Below are 10,855 nucleotides of genomic sequence, written 5' to 3' on the forward strand. Positions count from 1 at the left end.
TAGACTATGACTTTATCAAACCTACTGAAGTTAGACTATGACTTTATTAAACCTACTGAAGTTAGACTATGACTTTATTAAACCTACTGAAGTTAGACTATGACTTTATCAAACCTACTGAAGTTAGACTATGACTTTATCAAACCTACTGACGTTAGACTATGACTTTATTAAACCTACTGAAGTTAGACTATGACTTTATTAAACCTACTGAAGTTAGACTATGACTTTATTAAACCTACTGGAGTTAGACCATGACTTTATTCTACCTACTGAAGTTAGACTATGGCTTTATTAAACCTACTGAAGTTAGACCATGACTTTATTAAACCTACTGAAGTTAGACTATGGCTTTATTAAACCTACTGAAGTTAGACCATGACTTTATTAAACCTACTGAAGTTAGACTATGGCTTTATTAAACCTACTGAAGTTAGACTATGGCTTTATTAAACCTACTGAAGTTAGACCATGACTTTATTAAACCTACTGAAGTTAGACTATGGCTTTATTAAACCTACTGAAGTTAGACTATGACTTTATTAAACCTACTGAAGTTAGACTATGGCTTTATTAAACCTACCGAAGTTAGACTTTATTAAACCTACTGAAGTTAGACCATGACTTTATTAAACCTACTGAAGTTATACTATGACTTTATCAAACCTACTGAAGTTAGACTATGGCTTAATTCCACCTACTGAAGTTAGACTATGGCTTTATTAAACCTACTGAAGTTAGACTATGACTTTATTCCACCTACTGAAGTTAGACTATGACTTAATTCCACCTACTGAAGTTAGACTATGACTTTATTCCACCTACTGAAGTTAGACTATGACTTTATCAAACCTACTGAAGTTAGACTATGACTTTATTCCACCTACTGAAGTTAGACTATGACTTAATTCCACCTACTGAAGTTAGACTATGACTTTATCAAACCTACTGAAGTTAGACTATGACTTTATAAAAAATACCGAAATTAGACTACTTTATAAAAAAATCTGAAGTTGGACTATGACTTTATAAACAATACTGAAGTTAGACTATGACTTTATAAAAAATACTGAAGTTACATAGCATTTAAAGGGGTGTGTGTTGCGTTCCTTTACATTTAAAGGGGTGTGTATTTACATTTAAAGGGGTGTTTGTTGCGTTCCCTTACATTTAAAGGGGTGTGTATTTACATTTTAAGGGGTGTGTATTTACATTTAAAGGGGTGTGTATTACATTTAAAGGGGTGTGTATTTACATTTAAAGGGGTGTGTATTACATTTAAAGGGGTGTGTATTTACATTTAAAGGGGTGTGTATTGCGTTCCCTTGCAGCTGGCAGCCTTAGAGTTTCCTCCTAAGAAGCTGTTTGGGAACAGAGACGAGAGGATGGTTGCCGAGCGACGCACTCACTTGGAGGTAAGACTTCGTCTGACCTCCATTGCTCCTGATGTAACATTGACAATGTGTGTTCCACCATATTTACATCACAATGAAGGTTATTCATACAGTAGGTCATGGACAGGTCATGGCAGATACATATCTAATCAAGCAACAATGTGGTCAAGCCATAGCCTGTATAAAAAGAATGGACAGCGTCACGCCATTGGTTTCTACAGACCGTAAATGAATCCAATTGTTCAGGAACGTGCAATCCGCCATCTTTAATATATACCATTGGGCACGTCGGAACTCAAACGCTATTGCTTGAGACCAGACATGTGACCAAAGCGGGGGCGGGTCAACCAGACATGTGACCAGGGAACCGGAAAACAATCCTCAAAGAATGCTATTGGTTGTGTAGGTTGTCAATCAAATCATCCCGCCCCTCCTGGAGCATAGCCTACTTTATCATCAGTTTTAGAATAATTGGGACCATAATTTAGTAAAACTCATATCATGATGATTGAAAGGAGACTTTAAACTAGCGACTGGAAGCATATAGAATTTATGACCATATTAAGGTAAGAAAATCTAGTCTAAAGTTCGTCAGAAAACCCATCCGCTTACAATGAGAGAATATTCTTTCTGACACCTGCAGGCCACCTACAGGCCATTCATATGAACTGTCTCTCTGCCGTATCGGCTTCAATGTAAATATGTCAGGCTGGCCTCTTGGGTCAAGCACATATACAGACTATGTCACTTCCTTCGCTTGTGTTTGTTCCTCTGCTCTTGTTCTTTGTGTTTTGACCGTGTCCTCATTTAGTGATCCGACAGCTGCCTGGAAAACAGCTCTTGCTTAGCCTAGAGTGGAGTTCTCAAATTCTGCCCGACCCAACGTTTTTGGGCCGGGCAGGGCCCAAAATATATGCTATTTAGTCGGGCCGGGCCGAGGCTCGGGTTCCGTGAAGAAAAAAAAATATATTTCATTTTCACTAACGGTAAGGCTGATGGAAATGGCCGTGAAAATGTTGGATGCAGCTCAAAGTGAACTTTACTCAGGTATCTAGTTTGTCCGTCTGACCTTACAAGCCTGTGTTATTATAGAAAATCGGGCGACAATGGCCATTTTCAAGATGTTTGGGCCATTGTCTCTGGAACGGAAGGTCCAAGCTGCTCAGTTCAAAGCTTGTTGGATGCGTGACTTTGAGGACACTAAGCACACAATGACACCTTTTCTGGTTTTCTGGCCTAAACGTATGGTAATTGTTCGGGCCGAGCCTCGGGCCGGCCCAGTAGGGCCGAGTTGGGGCCGGGCCTTAATTTTCAGGCCCGTTGAGAACTATAGCCTAGAGCAGGGGTCTTCAACGTTTTCAGGCCAAGGACCCCCTAGCCGAGAGAGAGATGAAGCAGGGACCCCCTCTATATTGTATAAAATTGTGTTTCAGATTTTTTGTTTACTTGGTCTGCACTTTTTTCCCTCTACACCTATACCTCTTTGCCAAAAATAGCAGATCTACAAGCTCACAACGCCTCGCAGCGCGAGGCGTTGTGAGCTTGTAGATCTGCTATTTTTGGCTAAAGTTCTCCTCAGAAAAAGGGATGCTAGGGTTCAAGTGGTTAACACTCTCACCGCCAGGCCCGTAGCCTACGGGCCGATAAATCCAACCGTATAGCGCCGATCCCGTAGCCTACGGGCTGTGGTGCTTTTTCCTTTTTTTTGAAAAAAAAACTTTTTTCAATTTTCTAGTACGGCACATTTCATTGTAACACCACCGGAAACGGAATTATTCAGGATCACGTTTTGCCGATCCCGTAGGCCTCCATTCTAAAGCGCACACTGAAACGCCATTTTCTTCGATTGTAGTTTTTCTCCTCGCTGATCACTGTTTAACATAAACCGTTCTAACTACAACATGGCGGCTCCGTTTGACACGTGGTTTGGACTGGTAGACGCAGGGAGATGTCCGCGATGTTTACAAACAGTGCACGGCTCAATCTTAAGGATTTTAACGAGGTCTATGGCGACGTGAAAAAAACAAAAAGCAACAATAAAACGTTGGCACTGGTGAGTACATTATGAGATTAACCTCTGGCGATCAATGTGTTAATGTAAAAAAAAATCCTATCACACTAAGATTTGGAGGCCCCCCTGTAGTAACTCTGAGGACCCCCAAGGGGTCCCGGACCCCCTGTTGAAGACCCCTGGCCTAGAGTCCTTGGCGGGGGAGTCGGGAGTCGTGTATAAATACATACATACTGTACACTGTATATGAAAGCATATAGATCTGCTAAACGGGTACATTCATTGTGAATCTGTTCTGTTCTCTCTCCCCAGCGCTACCTGAAGAGCTTCTTCCAGGTGATGCTGTCGTCCGGAGGATCTCCGCTGCGGTCCGAGGCGTCGGCCAGTGGCCAGGGTCCGGGTCTGGATCCGGGTCTGGGTCTAGGCCTGGATCCGGATCCGGGTCTGGGTCCGGGTCTGAGCAAACACTCCATCTGTGAGTTCTCCCCCTTCTTCAAGAAGGGCGTGTTCGACTACAGCAGCCACGGTACAGGCTGACCCGCCCCCTGACCCGCCCCCCCGACCCAAAGAAGCTCCACAGTGCCTTACCGGGGTCTCAGCGTTGAGCGGCCAAACGAGACCACCGTCTGAATGAAAGCCAGAACCCACCAGATGCTGTGGAGCTGTGGACCGCCGTACCGTGGCAAAGCACACGTTAATTAACGCCAAACGCAACAAACAAGGCTTTCAGTTTGGGACGATTTGAGATTTAAAGGACAACTTTGCCGAGTTTGCACCCAAACCCTGTTTCACCCGAAGTTGAGGACATAATAAACATGATGCTGTGTAGTGTGTAGTGTGTAGTGTGTAGTGTCGTGTGTTTTGTGTTTTTTTCCCCTGTTTTTATATTTTGAACACGATTTCGGCAACTGCGACATCATCGTACAGGATGTCAGTTCTTCCTGGACTACAATGGACTACAATGGACTACAGCCCCCATGTTTCCTGTAGTTCCAGTCAGACCTTCTCCTCCAACTGATGTCAATGGGAACGCATGGCCATTAAAAAAAAATAGCAGATCTACAAGCTCATAGCGCGGCGAGCTTGTAGATCTGCTATTTTTTAGATCTGCTATTTTTTTTGAAAAGCCAAAGTATAAAATAAAGACTACAATGTAGTCTTTATATATTATATAATATAAAGACTACAATGGACTACAGCCCCCATGTTTCCTGTAGTTCCAGTCAGACCTTCTCCTCCAGCTGATATCAATCACCTTGTTAACCCATTCCAATTCAATGGGAATTCAACATGTGGCTATTCAAAATATCAGATCTACAAGCTCATATCGCGGCACAGAGTGCTATGAGCTCGTAGATCTGCTATTTTGAAAAAAAGGTAAAACGTGAAAATGTGTGCATTTTCGGTTGCAGATTTTCGTCTTTGTTCCTGGAACAACATATTTAGAGATGGGGGAGGGGGGGGGGGTCCGCATCTGCATCGCAAGGTCCCCCAAGATTTATGTTTTTGGCCGCCGACCCCCATCGAAATATGTTGTTCTACAAGCTCATAGCTCGGTGCCGCGCTATGAGCTTGTAGATCTGCTATTTTTGAAAAGCTTAAAATAATGGTTAAAGACGGTCAAACACCTAGTCAGACTTTACCAAGTGGTCAGGGAAGAGAGGGGTGTGACATTTTTGTTACAGTTGCCGAAATCATGTTCAAAAGATCAAAACACAGAAAAAAACACAAAACACACCAACATCATGTTTATTGTGTCCTCAGCTTCATTAAAACAGGGTTTGGGTGCAATATCACTTAGTTGACTGGGGTCCCCCAGGGCTCTGTACTAGGTCCGCAAAGTATTTTTTCGCCAAAAATTACCTTTTTAGGGTTCAAGTGCATTGAACGTATTTGATGGTCATACCAAACATAGAAATGAATTCAAGAAACATAAAACTACTGCTACCTTTATCAGGCAGGGCTTTGTTAAGCTTGTAGATCTGAGATTTTATTTTTTTCGGCAAGTGGCGAACCACACGCCATTGTGTGGCCGTCGTAAGGATTAAAGGAGCGCTTTGTTTTGCAACCTTATAGTTGTATAATTGGTCCTCACTTATGTTCATTATAGAATATATATATATATATATATATATATATATATATATATATATGACACCTTTCACACATTGGTGAGCCTGTGGACAGTTCAGAAACCTGCCTACCGATTACATCATCAGGCTTATATAATATAATATTATAATGAGCATTAGATATAATATAATATAATGAGCATTAGATATAATATAATATTATAATGAGCATTAGATATAATATATTATAATGAGCATTAGATATAATATAATATTATAATGAGCATTAGATATAATATAATATTATAATGAGCATTAGATATAATATAATATTATAATGAGCATTAGATATAATATATTATAATGAGCATTAGATATAATATTATATTATAATGAGCATTAGATATAATATTATAATGAGCATTAGATATAATATAATATTATAATGAGCATTAGATATAATATATTATAATGAGCATTAGATATAATATATTATAATGAGCATTAGATATAATATAATATTATAATGAGCATTAGATATAATAATATATTATAATGAGCATTAGATATAATATAATATTATAATGAGCATTAGATATAATATATTATAATGAGCATTAGATATAATATATTATAATGAGCATTAGATATAATATAATATTATAATGAGCATTAGATATAATAATATATTATAATGAGCATTAATTAGATATAATATTATATTATAACTAGAAAGTACTGTTCCTGAAGAAACAGTGTGGGATCGCTAAGGATGAATGTTGATAGTATCACACTAGAAAGTATTGTTCCTTATTAATTCTGTCTTACCTATTTATATTACATATTGTGATGTCACGTGAAGCTTGACCAATCCAAAAACGGGCGGAATAATAATAATAATAATAACTAGTGAAGATAACATCAGTGTGATCGCTAAAGCGATCCCACAATGATTATAATGAGGACCAATTCTATGAAGATACGGTTGAAACTTAGTGACGTTATCCTTTAAGTTTCAGACAGCATTGACAGCATATAGATTCATGTCATATAATCTACATAAAACATATTACAGTTATTATACGGGTGGACACATTTCCACTGGGGCCAGGGAATCTAAAACAGTCATTTAAAGAAGTAAAATGTAAAATAATAACCAGATATTGTTCATTTTGTCGACTAAAACTATGGAAGAAAATGTCTGTCAGTGTCAACTACCTTTTTTCACTGACGAAAAACTAGATCAAAAGCTATGACTAAATATACTGACAATTTTTTTTTTGGAGAAGAGATCCAGTACTCAGCCCAAAAATAGCTGATCTACAAGCTCACAACGCGTCGCAGCAGATCATATATTTTCGGGATGCGAGTGTAAAATCTGCCATTACGACGCCATCACGGCACCGCCCGCCAATAATACATTTTAGTCGACTAAATCAACTGTGGATTTACTCGACTGTAATCTTATGATATTTAGTCGACTAAAACTGGACTAAAAGTTAAACATTTCACACGACTAAAATATGACTCAAACTAAATGGAACGTTATTCATAATGTTCTGTAAAAATCAACACAGTCTGTAGTAACTTTATAACTGCCACTAGTAACTATTATTAACCCTTTGAATCCGGGAACGCATGTCTGTCATTTTAGATTTCTATTCAAACAATTGCAGATCTTCAAGCTCATGAGCTTGTAGATCTGCTATTTCTGAATAGCCCAAAGACATCTTTAAATGACACAGATGATGCTTTCCCGGTCTTAAAGGGTTAACTGCCAATCGTTGTTACACAACTTCAAATACTATTGTTGTTGTTTTTTTAAAAGGAGAAAAAAAAAGTTTTTTACTGCCTTATTATATATAATTATGACTGCCTTATTATTCAAGAATTACACCAGTCATTATACTATAACACATTATTATTATGACTGCCTTATTATTCAATAATTACACCAGTCATTATACTATAACACATTATTATTATTACTGCCTTATTATTCAATAATTACACAAGTCATTATACAATAACAAATTATTATTACATCTATTTTATCTGTATATTACTAACAGTTGCTAAAGCTACAGTCTGTAAGTTTTATATATCCTAATTGCAATTTTGAATTTAAACCCTTGGGATTCAAACCCAAACCAATCTACTGCAAGAGAGTCCACGCCACCTCAGGGGAGATATTGAGCTTGTGATCTTCAGGCAGTACTACTAGTCCTCTACCTGATGGATACAAGAAGAGTGGGCGCCTCCATGTAAAATGTGCATTTATTTCAAAAAAGTTTTTTTTAAAGTAATGTAAAGTATACATGATGTGAACTTTAGTGCCCACTCTTCTTTAGTGCCCACTCTTCTTTAGTGCCCACTCTTCTTTAGTGCCCACTCTTCCTGTTACCTACCAGACATCAGGGTGTAAAGGTCTCAATAAGAGTAGAGCTCAGAGACCACCTGACCTCCAACCTGCTCATGTAGTTATATTGTGTTCTCTACCAAACACACATTGGATAAAATAACCATTTATTAGTTAAAATAAGTAGCAGACGTATAAAGGGACACTACAACATAAATGACGACGTTACTGTAAGACACTTTGGATGAAATCATCTCTTATGTTCTGTGAACGAGTGCTTAGCCTAATGGTCCTAAACCAATTAAGACCTATTTTATACTTTTGTTTTGGTAACGTGTGTGAAAATAGGAGATCTAACACACGACGCGATGTGACGCGCTGTGAGTTATTTACATCGGCTTTATACTGCACAGCAGCTATTGAATACAAGAACGCTCGCCCTGAAACACGCTCGCCCCGGGTCAAATTCGGCGACCTCGGACTCTCTGTATTTCTGGCCACCAAAGTCCCCCTCGCACAAGTACATTTTGGTATCAAAATGTACTTAAAGTACCAAAAGTAAAAGTACTAAAATGTTTGAAAATAGCAGATCTACAAGCGCGTTGTGAGCTTGTAGTGAGCTTGTAGCTTGTAGTGAGCTTGTTGTGAGCTTGTAGATCGGCTATTTTCAAATAGCCTAGGTATAAAATAAGGCTAAAGTGGTTAATGTATGTTTTATAATGTAATGATTTATATCTGCAAAGTAACTAGTAACTAAAGTTTTCAAATAATTGTAGTGGAGTAAAAGTACAATATTTGCCTCTGATATGTAGTGGAGCAGAAGTAAAAGTATAGACAATTGGAAATGCTTCAGTAAAGTAAAAGTACCTCAAAATTGTACTTAAAGGGATACTTCACTTTCGGGTCGGGGAAACATTTAAAAAATATATTAAAAATAAATGAAAAAAGTAATGGAAAATTCATGGCCCCCTCACGCATTAGAGTGTCCTACTAATGTGTGAGGGGGCCTTAATTTTGCCATAACTTCTTTCATTTTTTTTTTATATATATTTTTAATGTTTATTTTATGTGAAAGTGAAGTATCCCTTTAAGTACAGTACTTGAGTAAATGTACTTTAGTTACTTTACACCACTGCTAGGGGGGGCTAACTACTTCCTAACTTAATATTAGGGCCTATAGTCTGTTCCCACCATGCGGTACGAACGGTCCGCCGCTGGGGGCGAGAGCGCTCCGCGTGTTTTGGGGCGAGTGTTCCAGTTAACCGCCTATATTCTCTGTTTTGCAGCCTTGCGAGTGTTTAACCTGATGCGCTCAAAGCTGCTAGCAAAACTGCTACCTACGCATCAACCATCTGTACGTTTTAGTTTGGCTAGCTGGTTCGGACACAGTGCTAATGCTAATGCGGGTGAAATGCTAATTGTCGCTGGGACGAGTATTTATAACGACGAGGTAATTAGCGTGTGACTTTATGCTGTAGCTTAATATTATCACCACAGATGACTTTAGTCTACTGTACAAACAACAACGCGTCTAGTCTTCCACTTAAAGAATTAAATCACTGGTTCTGATTTTAACTATATTGACAATTCAGTGAAGGGTTGATTATCAGGCATATTTCATCTTTGCATTAAGACACTAGTTGCTTTGAATCTAAAACAGTTCAGTCCTAATTCTGCCGTTTGCCTGAACACGGATCACGTAACAGTCCTTTAATAAGCCATATTGTAAAGCATGTCGTGTACATATGAATGTTTATATCATTGTTTTCTAGGTGGTGCTTGTATAAATGCGGTGCTTAAACATAATGACATTGAATGTCATCAAAGGGATTTGTACATTTCAACCACTAACTTTGGGATTACTTGTTTTTTGTTTTGTTTTTTTATCATAATTTAAACTGATGTGAAACAAGAGCATTTTAAACCAACTGTTGCTTTGTGTATTGTTTCTTGATAAGGGAAGAAGATAGATTCACACTGACGCTGTAAGTGTAAACCAGTTGTTCTCAAAGTTTTTCATGTCAAGGACCCCCAAAATGATATGTATTTGGCCGCGGACCCCCCTATCTCAAAATTTTTTGTTCCGGGGACCCCCCAGAAGCAAAGATATGGGTTACAAAGAAATTCAAAGATTTCCACAAATTTTCATGATAAAAAAAAAACAGCAGATCTACAAGCTCGTAGCGCGGCACCCGGTGCTGCGCTACGAGCTTGTAGATCTGCTGTTTTTGAATAGCCAAAGTATAAAATATGGGTAAAGGGGTTAAAACGATGGTGACGCTATTTTAAGCTACTTTTGCTGGGGACCCCCTGGTATCCCCCCAAGGACCCCTGGGGGTCCCCTGACCCCACTTTGAGAACCAATGCTGAAAAGCACCTCTTTATGAATACAGTCGTCAGCAAGTCAAGTGTTGAAGTGAAGTTGTGCCTCATTCATGAACCAAAGCAATAAATGTTCTGCAACTTCTGTCTCTGTTTGGTCTCTGTGTGAATTCACATGAAAGGACTCAATGTGTGTGTGTGTGTGTGTGTGTGTGTGTGTGTGTGTGTGTGTGTGTGTGTGTGTGTGTGTGTGTGTGTGTGTGTGTGTGTGTGTGTGTGTGTGTGTGTGTGTGTGTGTGTGTGTGTGTGTGTGTGTGTAAATTACCATGGTAACTAATGTGGCATTGCTTTCATGAAACCCAGTCATGGATGAACATATCCAAGTTTACTGGCTAAATTAATCTGCCGAGATAACTCAGCTTTCATGAAACCGATTCATGGCTGATCCTGGATAAATTAATCCGGGATAGCTGATAAATCCCGGCTTAATCCCCAATCTAGGTTTGGTGAAACAGGCCCAGCTCTAAAGCATTAACACAACAATGTGAAACAGGCCCCAGCTCTAAGGCATTAACACAACAATGTGAAACAGGCCCCAGCTCTAAGGCATTAACACAACAATGTGAAACAGGCCCCAGCTCTAAGGCATTAACACAACAATGTGAAACAGGCCCCAGCTCTAAGACATTAACACAAC

The 10,855-nt window shown here is 38.9% G+C and overlaps 1 protein-coding gene across 2 annotated transcripts in view; it reads left to right on the forward strand.

The window, feature by feature from the left end:
- kif16ba (kinesin family member 16Ba) overlaps positions 1-4,437 on the forward strand; it is an 83,751-nt gene extending 79,314 nt beyond the window's left edge. For both annotated transcript variants that reach the window (XM_080418715.1, XM_080418716.1), the window contains exons 31-32: positions 1,332-1,415; positions 3,718-4,437. In XM_080418715.1, the coding sequence (XP_080274841.1) occupies positions 1,332-1,415; positions 3,718-3,942 (309 nt within the window). In that variant the 3' untranslated portion in view covers positions 3,943-4,437. The remainder of the gene's footprint in view (positions 1-1,331; positions 1,416-3,717) is intronic.
- The last annotated feature ends 6,418 nt before the right edge of the window (positions 4,438-10,855 follow it).

The sequence above is a fragment of the Gymnoscopelus braueri genome, assembly GCF_963280865.1.
Source record: "Gymnoscopelus braueri genome assembly, chromosome: 2".
Taxonomy (NCBI): domain Eukaryota; kingdom Metazoa; phylum Chordata; class Actinopteri; order Myctophiformes; family Myctophidae; genus Gymnoscopelus; species Gymnoscopelus braueri.